Below are 18,905 nucleotides of genomic sequence, written 5' to 3'. Positions count from 1 at the left end.
TTTTCGTTGTGTGAGAAAACTTGCTTAGCGATGTTACTTCCTTTCCGCCTTTTCTTCATTACATATATATAATATATATTATACATATATATATATATATACGATCGCGATGGCGATGTCTTATACGGCCATAATATAACTTGCTTTGGGGTGTAGACCATTAAGGGCTGTACAAGCCATGGGTCTTTATACCTGGCGCGACACAAACTGCTCTACGGGATAACCTTACCCCCATCCCCCCTTCGCCACCCCGTATAAAATTCACCCCGTGAGGTTTGCCCATTAAGGTGTTATATATACATATCATCCGATACGGTGTTACAATGAATCTGTGCTACAATAACTGAACGTTTAATTTACTCCTTAATTATTAATTTTGCAGGCTGATTTTTTCCCTCGCGAAACTGTCCAGAAAAGGCTTCAAAGTGTACCGCACAGTGGAAAACACGTACTCTTACGACCTGAGGAGGTGAGTTTTTCATTACAATTCAAACGATTACATGGGGGGGGGGGGGGGGGGGGGGGGGAGAAAAAAATACATTCCACGCGCATCGGGATCCTCTTTTCTTTGGGGATATTTGTATCGGTACCAAAAGTGAAATTCGGGGCCACACGAATGGCGGAGAAGCTTAGCTTTGGGGAAGATTTTCTTCCTTTCATATTTTTTTTTTTTTTTTTTTTTTCTCTCAATAATAAGAGCGACGACGTATTTAGACGAGTACATATACGTCCATTTTCGTCGACGCCCCGTTAGCCCCGGAGGGTTGACAGGATGCCGATGGCTGTCGCGGAGGGGTTGGTGATTCCAAATATTAGGTGAAAACGTGCCTGAGCCTCCTCCGCTGTGGATTACCTTTACTTTAGGCGGATACCATTTAGCCGGGCCACCGAATTTAGCCTTTTATTGCCACTAGAGAGAAGTGTCGAGCTTATTGGGTACGATAGCAAACGACTAAAGAGGACTACCGGAAGTTCTACAGCCAATCCGAACGAAAAACGAACGAATTGATCCGTTTCAGGGTATACATTCGCGGCGATTCGAGAATTTATCGCGATTATTTTTTTTTCAGGATATTTTAGTCCGACGGTATTCATTTATTTATTCATTCTCGCGGAAGCTACGCGCTCTCATACGGGTACCATAAATTATCGTAAATTCAATAACGGAGTAAAATTTTTTTTCTCGATAATTACGATTTATGTACGCGCATCTCATTATACAGTTTCGTGTACGCGTTTATCTGTATATACTATATACACACCGAATCGCGATTACATACACATGTGTGTCGGTAATAAAATTACGCACGGTAGCCGCATGCTTCGGGCTATTTCAATATCATGACCAAAATCATTTTCGACCCGTTAGGTATAGGTATATCGCGTACATATGTACCAACCCGGTAGGTAAGTACATGTAATGTATACGTGTAGTTGGGTTATACCGTGACTGTACCGTAATTGTGAAACGCGATGATCGCACGACATCGATTGGTCGGATAGTTTAGGCGTAACGTTCGGCAGGTGCGTTAATCTTTATACATGTACTCGATGCCGCGCGGTTCCAAGGTGATAATCAGTGTTCTCTAAACCTTCATCGTGTTTCAGGTTCTCCCACGTGTTTCAACCCGCAACCGTTCCCGGATTGCCAGGTGAGTCAACGTACATTACCTATGGTCCTTATACACCTGTAAATATATTCGCGTATAGCCCTCAATTTCACGGACTGTCAAAAAAAAATTTGTACAAATTTATCGGTTCTCGAAGCAATTATTCAAAAATCGAAAATCCGAGAGCGAGACACTTGGGGAAAAATAACAAAAAAAAACTAACGAAACGCGGCGTTTATTTACGAAGGTTCGAAAACTGAATTTTTTTGGAAACGCCGAAAAAAACGTTGATCATAATTAGATTTCGATCGGAATCGAGGGGATCCTTGCGGATGGCGTTATTCGTAGAGATTATCGTGCACACGCATGAACGCGTCAGTGTTGGTGAATATTTGTTTATCCTTCTCTTCACGTCCGCCAGACGCACACCTCTCTCTCTCTCTCTTTCTCTCTCAATCGTATACGCACGTAACACCGACTTGTTAGTTAGACGCACACTCTCCGGTAGTAAGTATCTACAGCGATCGCCGACGATTCGCGCGTCTCGCATACCAATCGTTGAGGAAAAACTGGTACCGGCTAACTTCCGGTGGCTCTTCCCCCTCGACGAAGCCACGCACTCGTACGTGTACATCTCACAACCTCTTCACGATCTTCTCCATAGGAAGATTCTCCTCGAACCGGCTCGGCCGAAGGGCTCACTAATTTTTCGTCCTCGCGCCCACGAGATGTCGAAGATCCTTGTTTCGATTTTTTTGTTTTTTTTCGTTTCATCCGAGTATATTTCAGTTTTGATTTCAAGTTTTTTTTTTTCTAATTCGTTCGAATGCAACGGAATGGCGAGATTCCGAGGTACGAAGTTGTCGACAACGGGGGGGGGGGGCAGTGAAAAGGGGGGAAGAAGTTTATCGTAACGATATATATAAAGGTGTCATAGTAAAGTGTAGCCACTAAACTCTGTATCACGGTCGTCACTCGTACAACCTATCTACAGTTATATACAATCCAGACGTGGTCGGATCGCTATAAAGTCCCATTCATGATCTCGAACGATCTGTATAACAACAAGAACGCGCGCGTATCCTCCTACCGACTATACTATACCCGGTTTATACCTCGCAAAAGCCGCGACTCTGTGCCAAAAGCACAAGTGTCACGTGGAGAGTAAATACATACAATATACATATACATAGGTATATCTACTGACCAAGTTTCTTCATCTTTACCCTGGAATGAATCGAACGAGGGTATTTTCGTTTCCAATTGTAGAAAAGCGTTCCCGAAAGCTCGGCTTCGGCATTCTTCATTGGCAAAAAATTCCTAGCACCGTTCAATTAATCAATGGATCGCGATTTTAGACACTTGCAACCGGTATACGGTTACACAGACGTATGTGTATCGCGTCGAGGCGTTCAGGGAGGGGGCAGGGGGGGGGGGGCTGAAAGGGGGTCAAGGAGCTTGCAGGCGCGCGGCATTGTTGTCAGACCGTTTTACTTTACTGCCCATAAAAGTACTGAGATTTAGACTGCTGCAGTACACCCGTGACGCAACAACGTATTGTTGCACGCGGGTGCAGGGAATTACCGTATACGATGTGTATACGTATGTACCGTAGATAGCAGCGAAGCTCGCGCCCCGAGAAAAATTTTCAAAAACAAAAAAAAAAGAAATAAAAACAAAATAAGAGAGGAACGAAATCGGCGAACCGGAAGCTCCTCGAGCTTTTCCTCAATTTTTCCGCAACCTATCCGACTCGCGACACGGTGAAATTTTGTTGAAAAAACTTCGATCGTTATACCGAAGATCGCCGAGCTTTTCCGTACGGACGTGATGTAAGAGTCTGACGGTATCGGGGGCACGTATAATAATGGTATCCATACCCCGCGTGTGGGAGAGAGAGAATGAGCTTTCGAGTTCGGTATATAATTTATTTTCAGTTCGCTCGCTTAGCCCGTCATACCGCCAGGTTTGAGAAACATTAACGCGTACGTAGATAACGAGTACGGGTACAATTCCGCGGTGCGTAAGTTCTATCAGGTTATTCGGAGAGGCCAGTTGGTCGCGCTCGCGTTACTCCTCGTCATTGTATCCAGCGAATAGCAGCGATACGCGGCGCTTCGTCGTCGTCGTCGTCGGACCTGTCGGAGGTTCGAGAGGACGAGGAGGAAGAGGAATAGGAAGACGACTAGTAGGAGGAGGTGGGGGTGCGGGACAGGGATGACGAAGCGGAGAGAGGGAAGCGCGGCGATTCTCCGAGAGCGAAGAAGGACGGACGCGCGCTTCGGGATGGCGGGAGAGAGATGGAAGTAAGGGGCGAGAGAGACGGATAAATTTGTGGATAACGGGGGGAGAGAGGAGAGGCGAAGAATCGGTTGACGGGCGCGCCGACAGATCGCGCTTGCGATGCCCTTAGCTTCGTCAGGAGTGCGCGCCGACGGAGCTCAGTGAACGTTCAGTACGGCTCGGCGAGGCTAAGCGAGAAGAAAGGGGCTCTCTTTTTGTGTTGACATTGTCGTACGTGTGCGCCTTACTTGGAGTCGAACTAGTAAGGGGAAAGCGTCGCCGAACAATCCCCCCGACCGAGGAACGGGGAGCAATTTTATTGGGCGTAACGAAAGCGACTGACCCAACGATACGCACACGACGAAAAAAATAGAAAAAAAAAAAAAAAAAAGGGGGAAACAAAAAATCGGAAAAGGAGAGAAACGAAAAGGAAAACAGAGGAGAGACGCGCGAGCGGTTGCAAAGTAGATTTCGATACCGAAACCAACCCTAAATTCGAGGGACGAGCCGGGGGAATATTTTTTTTCTTTTCTCGTCAATTCCAAATCCGCTCGCGGCTGACTACGAACGGAACGTTTCCACTACCACTAGGCCAAATCCTCGGCTGGCTGACTGGCTGGGCTGACTTGTAACGCACTGAAATCGCGCGCCGTATTACACGACGAACGTCCGCGTGCCGCCTCTCTGGCTCTTTAAAACGGGTGCTGCTGTTTAAAAACCACGACGTTTAAAGGGCGTCGAAGGGAAAAATAATACGTGCAATATTTGAGGGACATATTTTTATCTATATATATATATATATAGATATATATAGATATATACTATTCGTTGAGTGTGCGTCAGTATAGGGTGGTGTGCTGGTTTTTAAATAAATTTAAATCATTGAAGAGGCGTAAAAGAAACGAATAATTGCGTCCGATTTTATAACAAGTACAATAATTTGTTGTTTAACGTTGACAAGAACGAGGGAGGATTGGTGATGTTCCGTGGGGTGACAGTTGTAACGTTAGTAATTGAAAAACGTGAAAACACTGTGACCAAGTATTGTTTTAAATATATACCGAGGAGCTGTTACTATTTTATTTGTTGGTTGTTGAACTGAAAATAATATTGAAAATAATAAAGTGGTGACGTACTCTGTACCGTACCGTAAATAAATTCCTGTATACCCGTATGTATGGTATATAATTTTTGTTCAAGTGTCTCGCTAACCGTGATTTATCGATCAGAGGGACAAATTTTCACAACGATAACGTTACGTACTACCGCTACAACCGCTACTACTACTACTACTACTACTACTATTACTACTACGCACGTGTCACATCGTGCGGACAATTATTAATATAAAAGAAAAAATTAACGAATAAATAATCGAACACGACATCGAGATAACACGTATACGTATATATACATACACATATATACTCACACATGCATATGGAACAAAATATATAGATACATGTATAAAATTGTACAAACTGAATCAACATATTAAATCGCGTGTGTGTACCTATTTCTGTTTCATCTCTCTTCTCCTCGTTGGATCGTATACGAAAAACAAAAACAAACCAAAAAAAAACAACAAATACATCCAAAAATCCAAAAAACGAATAAAACAACTGGATCTCATCGAACGCTGCATCTACTGCCGGATATATATATATATATATATAATTCCTATACCGATGACATCGCCTGACCTTTGCTCATTTCTTTTATCAATCCCGTTCTCACCCCTCAACCTGTAATTCCATTCGAAACATTTTCATACGCGTATACCGATACACCCCTACACACGACCGATCTCTGTCCCTTTTCTCGATCTCTCACATTGCCTTTACATCTTTCTCTCGCTGCTTTCGTTCCACGTTCTCTCTCTCTCTCTCTCTCTCGCCCTCTTTCTCTCTCTCTCTCTCTCTCTCGTTCCATACGTCGTTTCCTCCTCCCCCCCTCGAACGACACCCTCGGCCTGTCTGCCGCGCCGCGCCGTTCCGTCCTCCCCACCTACCCTCTCTCCCCTGTACCCACCCTCTTCGGGAAACACGCGACCAACTCTTTATTTACACCGCCACGGACCCGCGGACTACGACGATGCTGGACACCGTCTACAACGAAATTACCATCTCCGTGTCATCCGGCTGCTTCTGGTGAATCGATCGCTCCTCGACGAAATATAAAATCCGTCTACGTGCATTGTCCGGGAACGTTTCGTTTCGTCTCGTTCCTCGATATCGTCATCGCCTGTCGCGCGGTGGTGCGTTCTGCCGGGACAATATCATTGATCGATCGAACGTATTCAACGATCATTATAATTCCGTCGATTAACGGTCACTATCTGCACCATCGCCGATCACGTGGCTTGTTCGACGGCGACGCTGTACGACAATGTGCACGCCGCACCGTTGCACGGTTCCGGCGTGGGCCATCCTGGCTCCGTCACGCCGATGGCTGCAGCCTCCGAAGCGGGGAATTCCACCGGGTTGACCACCTGGTGGGCCATGATGAACAGCAGCACCCTCTACGAGAACAGCCCACCTCCAGTACTGCCCACTTCGTCTCTATTGCCCATCCAGCAACAACAACAGCAACAGCAACAGCAACAGCAACAGCAACAACAACAACAGCAGAACTCGACGCCAGGCTCTCACCAACAGGCGACCACGCCGACTTCTCCGGGTGCACCTGCATCGGTAGGAACCGTAGCACCGCCTCAGACAGCGAGTGCGAGTTCGACGTCACCGAGCGCATCGTCCGTGGCGAGCAACAGCGCCGCTGGACCACTTCACATACCGGCGAAAAGGTTGACGGCAACACCCGGCGGTGGTTCGACGTACGGGGAAGTGCCGTGCGTGGAACCGTCCGGTGCATCGGGTGGAGCCGGTGGAGTGATAAGGCATTCGCACACGTCAACGGCGGGCTCTCAGGGCGGTTGGAGCGCGGGTTACAGTCCCCACCACCATCAAGACACCCACTACTCGTCGGGCGGCACCGCGGACGTACTAAATCACCATCAGACGTACGGGGGTGCTAACCCCCCCACCTATTACAACCTGGCTACCGATCCGACCTCCACCACGGGTTCCTCGAGGGACAGCCGTAAGGCAACCGCGCTTTTCTGGTCGCCGGCAACCGCCACAATACCAAGCGGTCTGACACCCTCCGATTACAAGTCGTACAACGCGACGGGGGGCGCGACGACGACCACCTCGTCGGCCGGGGGTGGTTCCTCGTCCGGCGGCGGTACGGGGGGCGGAGCGGGGGAATCGGCGGTGTCCTCCTGTCACCAGAACTTTCCTCAGACCTGGTGCAATTACCCGCCGTATCCGTCGAGGCATTCGCATCCGGTTGACGGCGCCGGTCATCATCACCCCCATTCGCAGGCCGGAATACCTTATCTGACACCCTCGGCGGCCGACGATCGGGGAAGGGCGGCTGCCGCAATGGTAGCCGCCGAGGGTACCTTCGCCCACGAGGGATACGGGAGTCTGAGAAATTACGGACCACCCGAACAAGTCACCTCCAGTCCTTACCCACCTCCAGGTAAGCATCAATTCTATATCGTGTAATTGTCGATTGAACTGCAGTCGTACCCCTTATTTTTCGTCGCGTGTACACTGTCTCGTCGCCGATACCCCGATTACGAAAGAGTTGACCCGAATACGGATGAAAATTAAATAACGACCACACGCCGACGATTTATGTATACGTGTGTAAACATATATATATATGTTTACACACCTTCTAGTAGACATAAAAGTAAAGTCATTCGTTCATTCATGCGTTCGTCGCTCGACTACGTTTTCTTCCCCTCCTCTTCTTTATGCTCTTTTCCCCTAGTCTCTTCGTCCTCTGTCGACCCCGTCTCTCTCCCTCTTTCACTCTCTCTATCTCTCTCCCTCTCTCTCTCTTTTCTCTCTCTCTCTCTCTCTCTCTCTCTCTCTGCGTAGCCTGTGAAACGTCGCGGCGAACAACGGCCCGTGGTGAGTTTATTGGTGGCCGTAACTCGTAAACCCTGGCGCGCGCCTCCGATCAGCTGATCCGCCTCGTTCCTCGACCCGAGGCAAGCGGTAATCGTCAGCGAAATGCGGTAGGCGTAGGTTCCGAATGCCGTTGATGTTCATGTTGCTGTGACACAGTGCGTACGGCGTGTCCTCTCGCTTTTCTGTCTCTGCGAAAAGATCAATTAAACGTCGAAAATTTATACTTTCTCCGTACGATATGCGCCTATCGTTTGATTACATGTGGATTTTGATTTTCCATCATTTTTTGTTTTTTTATTTTATTTTACCAATTGATCCGGGGAATAATTTTCCCGTTGTTTTCACGGTGATTAGAATTTGCAAATTATAGCTTGTGAGATTGTTTTTTTTTTTTTTTTCTTCTTTTCAGTAAATTAGAATTAGAAATTGTCAGATGAAAGCCGGACGAACGATTTATTGAAGCAAAAAATCATCCGATCGTTAAAACCAGTTTTTATACGGGATATTCATAATAGTAATACTCGCGGGATTTATACCAGACGTGGCATCGTTTTGAAATTATAATTTCTGCTCAGCACAGTCGTATATACAGTACACGGATGCGGTTATAGATATACAGCTCCGCGGACGTATAGGAATGAAGAAAAAAGTTAAAAATGAATCGAAAAATCCGTTTCAATGTATCGAATAAAAATAAATTAATAAACTCTGTACTTACGGACATCGCGGGTGCAGACGGGGGAGAGGTGGGGGGGGGGGGGGGGGGGGAGTACCGAACTTTGAGTAAAAAACCTATTACCGAAATAACGTACGAACACGAATATCGCCGTGAAGTTGCTAATTAACCGAAAATTACACGCGAACGTTGCAACGATTCGGCTGCAACTTTCCCCTCGGTGATTACGGCGGAAATAATATAATATACCGTGACTACTGCGATATTTATATTATATGTACACATCCATACACGAATGAAATTCGTAATCGTAAAAGTGTGTAACGTACATATTATACGCATGCATACCTACGATGATGTACAACTCGATGTTAGCATGTGCGGAGGACATGATTGAAAGAGAAAAAGAAGAAAAAATCAAAAAAAAAAAAAAATTGAACAAAAATTACCGTGATTCCTCGAAGCGTTTATTAATCGAGACGGGAATGGTGGTTTAAGGAAGCATGACCGAGCAAATTGTCATTCGTGATTTGTCGATCGTTAAATCGTTCCTCCCGATGAAGTAATGAATGAAAAAAAAAAGAGAAGGAGAAGAAAAAAAAAAAACTGGTCGCATCTCATCGAGTTTATACGATATGCATACGACCCCGAGCGACTGGAATCTCTGCATCGCCTCGAAGCGTGCGCTTTTCGAGTTTTCATGAAATTCTTATACTCGTTCACCCCGTCGAATTAACAAGTTAGCGAGACGAGTCGTTATCGGTCATCTTGCGTCTCGCTTTTTTTTTCTTTCTTCATCCCCCCCGCGCGACGTATATCACTCTCTCTCTCTCTCTCTCTCTTTCGCATTTGCATCGCATAGGTCGTATCCTCGCGTTACATCGACACGTACGTACCTATAGATAGTAGGAGGTCTCGCTGGAAAGCGCGCGGCAAGGGGTGCGTTGGCGCGTTTCAAAGTATGTACAGCGGAGATGCGCGTCGTTTCGTACGACTTTGAACCAACAGATGGCAGCTGCTTTATCTCCGACGGCTCCGAGGTATGTACACGTCGTACGTACGACGACGACAACGGATCTGGGCTACCGAGAACGGGGGCCCTTTTGCTTTCACCTCCGTTCGTTCGTTGGCTTCGCCGCTCGAATCCCGAAACGACTCAACGGTATGTTCGGGTACCTAACCGAGACACACGAGAAGCTCGGAATTGACGAAAATTTAATTATTTACGCCGGTATCTGTATTTCAGTTTTCACACCGAGTCGATATGATTCGTTGAACGTTAGTTTTCGAACGTTGTTGAAAAAGTCATTTTCGAATCACGCGATGTCGTTGTAATGAATCATTATTAACGGATCTCGAAGCAGAAGAGGGATTTATCACGTGTGTACGGGTAATTAAGAGTCGGACTAAAAAAAAAAAATAAAATAAAATAATAACGAAATTCATAAATCAGTTGATTAAAAATTTTAGCATAAACACCGGAGGACGATGGAAACGTTTTCAGGAAATTCCGGGCGCGATCGATTTGAAATAGTAGAAGAGCAAAAAAAAAAAGAGACAAAAAGAAAAGGCACAAGTTTGTACAAAAGTACAGAAAGACTCGGGGAAGCTCGTGTGGTACTCGAGGGTTGACGTAAGGCTCGCGGTAATAGAAACAACAAGATTGCAGTAAATCAGCCTAAACAATGCGGATAATATCGACTATCCTAAGCGCTTTGGCTCCCCCGTCACACGCGAGCCTGTAGACTAACCCCAAGACTAACCCTGTGTATCTCCCCCTCCCCCTCCCCCGCCTATATTCCCTCCGAACATTTCTACGCTGCATATACTTGCCCTATACACACACACCCACACACACACGTCCTATTCCAGCTGGCTGCTCACACCGACCTATAACTTCTAGTACCCTTCTATACTTCTATCTATACTCCGCACGAGAAAATTCCAAACTTAAATCCGCATACCTTCGGCGTTTTTCCACCCTTGGTATCCGTTTCATTCCCTCCTTTTTTAGTCAATTTCGTCGTTTTTTTTTGTTTTTTTTTTTCTCAGTCTTGATGCTTTTTGTATTTCTAGACAACAATAGATATAAGCTATAGGAATAATCGAACGTCAAATTTGAGTAGATTGATTTATCTTTGATTATTTCGTTTATGTAGGAATAATTTTTTTCCTCGCCTCTCAGAGGGAGGAGAAACGATTTATTTGTAACGCGAGTTATTCCTAATCGCGCTTCTTATCTCTACCTCGGGGCCAATCAACTCGGTGGTCTAGACGATCACATTTTTTTTCGTGCGATCGATCCTTCCCGTCCCGAAATTCGGTAGTTTCGACGTACTGTTTTTTGTTTATTGTTTTTTTTTTTTTTTTTTTTTCGATCAGAAAGCACAAGGGGGAATAAAAAACGGAATTTAACGAAGGAAACCGTGGAATGCCCGAACATGCGCGGGTATACAGAAACGTCGGTATATCGTTATACGTATCGCTAATTGATCGTTCGATTAGCATAAATCGAATGACTTTTGAAATTATAATATATATATTCTTTTTCTAAATTAGTTAAAAAACCGGGCTCCGAAGAGTTTTTTTTAATACACGAGTACGTGGTGTCGAACAAAAATAACGCCCGTTGGACATGCACGGGAATAAATTAGCGACGCATATTATACACGGGATGTGGATTCTCCATTGTAATTTTGGACTTTGTTGGTTTTTCATCTCTACCAATCGACGAAAAAATCGATTTTGCAACGAACGATCATTTTCTCTCCTATTACTCCCGGTCCCAGTATACTCAATTTTGTGGGATACGCCCTTGTACGCGATATCTAATTTTAGCTGGTTTTCAGCACGCGATACATACACTACGTTGATAAGAAATTTCAAAAATCTTGCTAACATTGTTTTAAAAATGTATTTCTTAATTCTAACGGCAAATCGACGAATCGAAACTTCTCATCGTACAGTGGAGTACCTAATGCAAACACATGGATTGAGCCAGAGAAACCGCTATGAGACTCATTATTTATTAATCTAGAAAAGAAGAAAATAATAATAATAATAATAATAATAATCATTTAAATCAAAGCTTGGAATAAAAGAGGATAAACATATCAAGCATCCTGCACGGTTCGTTTGAATACATAATACGTGGCCTATAATTGGCTCACGTACATTTCTCTATGTGTACCGCATATTAATGTATATATACATACATATATACACATGTATATACTTTCAATTTAATTTAATTTACGTACGTTCATCTGAAACACCGCTCTGACTCGGAGTCGACGTCGTACCTCGTGTGTTTCGTGAATTCCTAGATATAAAGCTTCCATAAGACCGGCGGAGGGACTACTTATCTCTCGTGCCGCCTTTTTCAGCGGACAGGTAAAATATTGGGGAAATCAAAGAACATAGCCCATAGCTGCCGTGAATTACGAAGCGAACTTACTAATATTATTCCTCGTGTTCGACCGCCGCGACTTGAGGCCCAACGCTGTACTAACCGTCCGGGTAAATTCGGGTCGAGGTATATTTCGTGAGCCGTTTAGTAGGTCGAGGTGGTCCAATTATATCGTGTTATATCCAGCATCTCCGAGCATCTCCCGCACTCCATGTGTGTGTGTGTATACTACACGCGCGCGCTTACGTACGCGTGCGTAGTATACGTGTGAATCTATTGCGTTCCCGCTATAAGTACGTACCACATACGTGCACCCACCGCTTATATAGGTATACGTATAATGCCCCGGTACTCATAACATACCATCTTAACTTGTTCGACACGGTTGAACCGCGTAATCGGACTATAAATAATAATTTACGCGATGATTATAAATTTTGAATGGCTAATTACGTTCTTATACGATCGAATCAAAAATATTTAATTAAGTATCATGCGAATAAGAGAGAGAAAATAAAGAGATAAAGAGAGAGAGAGAGAGAGAGGGAGCGGGGTAAAAAAAATTATATTAACACACGTGTGTATGAGACACACGTAACAAAACTAAAAATTAGGAAATAATAACAAAAAAAATTGGGAAAAAAAATTTACCGGTACGGACTTACCGATTACATACACAAGTATGCATGTATATTAATTTATTTTCGATATGTCAAAAAACTTCTTCTTCTTTTTTTGCATCGGTATTTTGGTATATTAATAATAATTATGGTACACGTATTCACGTACAACGAAATGTTCGGGCAACTCTTTCCGCGTTCCCCATATACTTTCCCATTGCATGCAAAGCCCGTATATATAATATACATGTACACGATATATAACTGTATATATAAATTTCCAATGATGCGGAATATAATATTTGTGCCGTGGGAAATCAATTACGCAAGAGATGCTGCAGCCTAATACATACATGTATACCGAAAAGAAGCTGACGGAGATCCTGGAAGAAAATTTCTCCATCTCCCCGCGAACGAAATCCCTGCGTTCGATCAGATGATTCAAATTTTGGAAGAAACAAAAAAAAAAAAAGGAAAAAATTAAAAAATCGCAGCATCTGTTCCGTAATTGAGATGACTGTGATATTATGAGGCAGTGATGGAAATTGATGATCAAAATAAAAAAACAAAAAAAAATCCCAACAAAATCCATATTATATCAGACAAACTAATTGTGTTAAGTGATGTGGGGTTCCTCCCCATCTTCGTTGTTTTCTCCAGCGTCCCTGGGCGTCGGCGTGAGCGTCGGCGTCGGTGGAATGGGAGTGAGTTGCGGTGGCACGAATCCGTTGGAATGGACGGGTCAGGTGACGGTGCGGAAGAAGCGTAAACCTTATTCGAAGTACCAAACGCTAGAGTTGGAGAAAGAGTTCCTTTTTAACGCCTACGTGTCCAAGCAGAAGCGCTGGGAGTTGGCCAGAAACTTGAACCTGTCGGAGCGGCAGGTGAAAATATGGTTTCAAAATCGACGGATGAAGAACAAGAAGAACAGCCAACGGCAGTCCCAGAATCAGAATAACAATAACAATAACAGTAACGCGAACAACGCGAATCACCACGGGGCGACGGGAAGTCATCATCATTCGGCTTCCGGCCACGGATCTTCCGGCCAGCACGTCGTTGCGCAGGCGCACCACGCGAACGGACTCGTCAAACATCATCAGTGACCCTCGGCTTACTCTGGGGTAGTTTTCGACAACCATCATCATTCTCATTCCCACAGTCACACCTCTTCCTCCTCGTCGTCCGCCGCCCACGGGATCGCCGGTGTTCACGGTTACAGTTTAGTCGGTCCCGGTTCCACGGCTGCGGCGACCGTTCACGGTCACGGTATCCACGGCGGTCAATCCGTGTCGCAAATCGGAGTATCGCCGCTTCCGCATTCCTCTTCGACGGCCGCAGCGGCGGCGGCAGCCGCGGCCGCGGCCGCGGCTTCCATCCACTCGCACAATCACCAATTAGCGCAGGCCGCGCAGCAGCATCTACTGCATCAGACGTCCCACGGTTTAGCCGTGTGAGAATTATGATGAAACAAAAGAAAAACGATAAATTAGGAAAAAGGAAAGAGCAAAGAAGAAGAGGAACGAAACAGCTGGATTATGTGGAAACTTCCGTGATTATAAAATATGGTATTACAATATGAGAGGAGTGTGACGTTATATAACTATTTCGCATCGTCGTCGTATGATAAGATCATCCCCCACCCACCCCCTTCGCCGAATCGACCCCAGAGAATTATTATTATTATCGTTAACATCGTAGCAGTAAACTCTGAAAGCCGTGTGACAACAGAAAAAAAAAAAAAAAAAAACATCGTATTGGACTGCAGGTACGGCAAAATAAAAATAGCACTGTATAGCAGCTACCTTCACATCCCTAACAGAGCAGCAGTTCGCGGTTAAGCTGAATATTAGGGGTTGCGAAAAGACTGTCTTCATAATTAATAATGTAACGGTTAAAAGTTGTTTTTTTTTTTTTCTTCAAATAAATAAATAAGCCAATCACGGCGCCCGACAACCGCGTACATAAAATAATAGTATGTAGTATAAATGAAATATTAACACAGATATAACATTGATTGTAATAATAGTATTGATAATAATAGTAATTATAATAATAACCATATTAATAATTATTAATTATGATATTAAAAATATACATATAGCAGTTAATAACTATATATAATAATTCGATAAAGCTAATAATAATATTAATAATAACGCTAATTATAATTGATATAAATATGATAATGTTTACGCGATTATATAATAATATTGTATAATTATGTTGTTTTTATTTACTGTTATTTTTTAAAAGAAGTGTGTTGTGTCCACGTGGTGGTATTACAAAAAAAAGAGAAAAAAAAAAATTTTCAATATTAAATAAAGGAAAATGAAATTGAAAAACAAAAAAAATACACAAAAGCATTTTTTAAAAAAAAAAGAATAATAATAATAATAATAATGACGATACGCGGAACTGCGGTAGTAATTATGATTAAAAAATCTGCAGGTAAAAAAAATGGACGCATATAATATGTGTATATATACATAGTATATATTATGAAAATTATTATAATTATACATGTGTATAGATAGATGTGTATACATAACTATACCTATACTAGTAAAATATACCTTGATACATGAATATGTACTTGTTTCGTGTTGACCGCAATTGATGAAAAAAAAAGATCATACCTACCTATATTTAATATGTAATTGAACGAGAGTGTAATACATAAATTAAGACACATATATATATATAGATGATATTATGTATATGTAAAAGTGCAGCAAGAGTAAGAGAATGAGAAAACAAAAGGGATGAAAAGTAAAAAATGATAAAGAAATAGGAGGTGCAGGTGCGCAGGTGTGTGGAAAACATCGTAACACGATATGCGTACATATAAGATGATGATTATGTTGAACGAAAAGAAAGAAGAATGAAAATAGAGGGAGAAAAAATCATCACGAAGCAATCTGTCCAATCCGTTAATATCTATACATGATACACAGTGTTCTTGAATTTCCACTACAAATATGCACGAAAAGAAGCGAAGAGAAATAAGAAAGAAAAAAAAACATTGTATAATGGATAATTAGTGTAATTTAGTGTTTCTTAACCCTCGTGTACTCTACCTATCATACAGGTGTATAATTACCCAATCAGGCACAGGTCAATCGCAAGCGGATCCTTCTTACCAACTTCGTCTAATTGAAAAACGAAAATACATCGAAATATTACGCAAAAACACATTCACACTGTCCGAAATCTATTTTAGCAATATAATTGTTACGTTGATACACGATACGGGAATGTTTCAATATTTATATGAGATGACGTAAAATTGATCAACACACCCTGTATAACTGCATGCGCAGGTTAAACGATGCTCTGAGTCATCCCGTTCATTCTTGACACTCTACCGAGTCTCTTGATCGTAAAAATTTCAAATTTTACGTTTAATTCGCTTCGCTCTTTTTTTTTTTGCTTTTTTGTTATCAGACTCAAAAATTGTACGGCGATGTAAAGTGATGCCCACGTTAAATATCTGTAATGCGGAAATTGGTGGCGAGTTGCCCAAAAATCGAGCCTCATTAATTGAAAGGAGAATCCGAATGTAAAATTCCCAGGTGATTTTCGTAAGTGCACAAATATTTCTATGAGAATGATCAAAAAATGAAATACATTCATGCAATTCGCCATTCATTTCCGTTCACGCAAATATACATACAATAATAATTTCATACGTGGTATAACTGCAGGATCTACATAAATCTGGATAATTTTCATTTACGTATATAATTTTATTAAATCACAAAATTATTAAATCATATCTTACTTTTCATCGTTTATTATCGCTATCTGATTTTCCCGATTTTAAAATCAACGCAACGCTTTTCGAAAGAAACAAAAATTGAAAATCTTTGTTCATCATTTTTTGAAAATCTTGTCCCGTATGTACGTTATTATTGTCATTATTATTATTGTTGTTATTATTATTATTATTATTATTATTATTGTATGTACTATGTAGAATAATGAAAATGACAGAAAAAAAAGTGAAAAGTATTGTAAACAAATTCGAGTGCAAAACGAGGGGATATACATATATATAATATAAAATTAGTGTAAAGCATATTACGAATGGAATAAGCAAACATGAAATGCAACAGCCATTTGAGTAAGAATTGAAGGAATTTAAGAAAAAGAAAGAAGAAATTGAAAAAAAAAAATTAAAAAATTAAATACTCATCAGCTGTACATAGCGCCTCCGAAACGTCGTACTCATTGCCTACCAAGGATCGCAACTGTCGTACCTATGATTCTTAATTATACATAATATACATATTATTAAAAAACAAAAAAAAAAAAAGAAGAAAAAAAATGCAACGTTAGAATAAATGTACCATCCTACCTATCTCTCTACCTGCCTACCTAATATCCAACCCAATCATTCAGTCGTATATCAGTGCATCACCAACGAATCAATCGATCGGAACTTTTCATTTCGTTTCGTTTCATTTTTTATTTCAACTTTCACGCTAATTATCGAACGAAAGAATTTCTTCACACGTAAATGGTAATCGTCGATATAACATTCTTCAGGGCCTCATATATTTGATTTTCAGGCATCGAAATTAATCCAATTCAATTATGTCGCTAGAAAACGTCTTCGGGATTCGATGAGTAAGTATAGATTTGAACTTTGCCAAATTAACCGATCAAGACAGAGATTATTATTGAAAATTTGAAGTTTTAGAACAAATCAACGACTCGCATATTGTTACTTCAACCTTTTTTCCCCATTTTTTTTCTTCTTTATGCCAAGTTACAAAAATCCACGTAAAAAATCTCAATCGTATGTACACGCAGCCTGTCTATATGTTCACTCGTTAATTTCCAAGCCTTTACCAGCGATTGGAACGAAACAAAAAAAAAATAAAAAAAGAAAGAATGAAAGACAGAACGAAAGTGATATGATATGAGCGGGAGGGGGTATATGAATGTTTTATCTGTTAGCCAAAGAAAGAGATAGAGAGGGAAAAATGGATGAAAGATGGACCAGACGTTCATCTCTTCGTCTTGGGCTCAGATAACTGTATACATGTATAGATCTGTCACGGTATTTAAATTAAAAGAAAATAATAATTAAAAAGAAACCAAGTAATAAAGTAACGTAATTGCTATTGTGTAATAATAATAGTAATAATAATGATAATATTAATAATAGAATGATAACAATGATCATATACATATAGATGATAATAGCGTTATACGAACTACATGCTATATAAAATTGAAATAAAGCGAGCGAGAACACGAATATTGAAAATAAATTATTAATTATAATCTAAAACTAATGTAACACAGAGTGGAAAAATCTTGAGGAGAAGAAATAATAATAATAATAGATAAGTTTGTTGTAGAAATGCTGGTCGTCCAAGTTCCCCTCTTTCCCTTTGCAGTCATCTCGTCGGCGAATCTCTTTACAAAAAAAAAAAAAAAACGATCAAAATTTTCAATTATTAGTTAATTTTATTGTTATTATTATTCTTATTATTACTGTTATTATTGTGAACGTCACGTTGATATTATGTTCTTGTTTTAATTGTGTGTTGATTTGTATGTATTATATATTCATTCAGTTTATGTATTATTATATTAATACGATTAGTTATGTTAAACAATATTATTATTAATAATAACGGTGATAACACGATATATTTATTTCTATTGTTGTCATCACGAGAAGAAAAAAGAAAAAATAAAATCATCAGGATGCGATTACGAGGGAATTAGGTGTGAAAAAGTAAAATATTAAGACTGCAGGATCTCCGTATATCGTGTCATTTTATTTATAGCATGTGTCAACGGTCGAGACTATTTTAATCCAGGATCTACGAAATTTTTATTCATACAACGTTGACAACACAACAACGAGTCAAATCATCCCTCGGGAGATTGTTTTATCCCGATGCCCGCGATCATCCCTCGATCATCGATCGTTACCCGATCGTATAGGAATAATGTGAATCAATGTAGGTCCTGCCGACAAGCTCTATACGCTGTCATGAAAGGTAGCGTTGAATATTTTATGTGTTAATTAATACCTCTGTAAGGAGTCTGATCTCTGGGCAAACCCTCTAGGCACCCGAATTTATTGAATTTAATATAATAAATGATGATTGGAGAGGTGAAAATATTCTGAGATTACTACGCTCTTAGACATACCGCTGCGGTCATCGTGTCTATACAATGAAAATATATAATGGGATTTGTTTTTGATAATCATGTTCCGTTTTCTTCGTAATTGTTATTTTTCTCTGTCCATTCCTTTGGAATACCTGGTACGATGTGTGTTGCGTTTTACGCCCTCGT

General features: G+C 41.4%; 1 protein-coding gene across 3 annotated transcripts; it reads left to right on the top strand.

Moving 5' to 3' along the window:
• Positions 1–389: 389 nt before the first annotated feature.
• Positions 390–13,971, top strand: LOC105693061 (homeobox protein abdominal-B). 3 transcript variants are annotated; one of them, XM_048657743.1, is made up of 4 exons: positions 390–469; positions 1,609–1,652; positions 6,351–7,436; positions 13,203–13,971. In XM_048657743.1, exons 3-4 carry the CDS (start codon positions 6,395–6,397, stop codon positions 13,685–13,687), a joined length of 1,527 nt encoding a protein of 508 aa, XP_048513700.1. In that variant the 5' UTR covers positions 390–469; positions 1,609–1,652; positions 6,351–6,394; the 3' UTR covers positions 13,688–13,971. The 3 variants fall into 3 exon arrangements, with proteins under 3 accessions (XP_048513700.1, XP_048513699.1, XP_012268152.2); XM_048657742.1 differs by lacking the exons at positions 390–469; positions 1,609–1,652 and having other exon boundaries at positions 3,826–7,436; positions 13,242–13,971; XM_012412729.2 differs by lacking the exons at positions 390–469; positions 1,609–1,652 and having other exon boundaries at positions 3,828–7,436.
• The last annotated feature ends 4,934 nt before the right edge of the window (positions 13,972–18,905 follow it).

The sequence above is a fragment of the Athalia rosae genome, chromosome 6 (genome assembly GCF_917208135.1).
Source record: "Athalia rosae chromosome 6, iyAthRosa1.1, whole genome shotgun sequence".
Classification (NCBI taxonomy): domain Eukaryota; kingdom Metazoa; phylum Arthropoda; class Insecta; order Hymenoptera; family Athaliidae; genus Athalia; species Athalia rosae.
The sequence above is the reverse complement of the archived record's forward strand: the minus strand, read 5'-3'. Positions and strand labels throughout refer to the sequence as shown.

Excerpts from the sequence above, each read along its gene's own strand:
- LOC105693061 (XM_012412729.2), top strand. The coding sequence starts at position 6,341 with ATGGCTGCAGCCTCCGAAGCGGGGAATTCCACCGGGTTGACCACCTGG. Across the intron at positions 7,437-13,202 it reads CAGTCCTTACCCACCTCCAG|TGATGTGGGGTTCCTCCCCA; the intron begins GTAAGCATCAAT and ends AATTGTGTTAAG.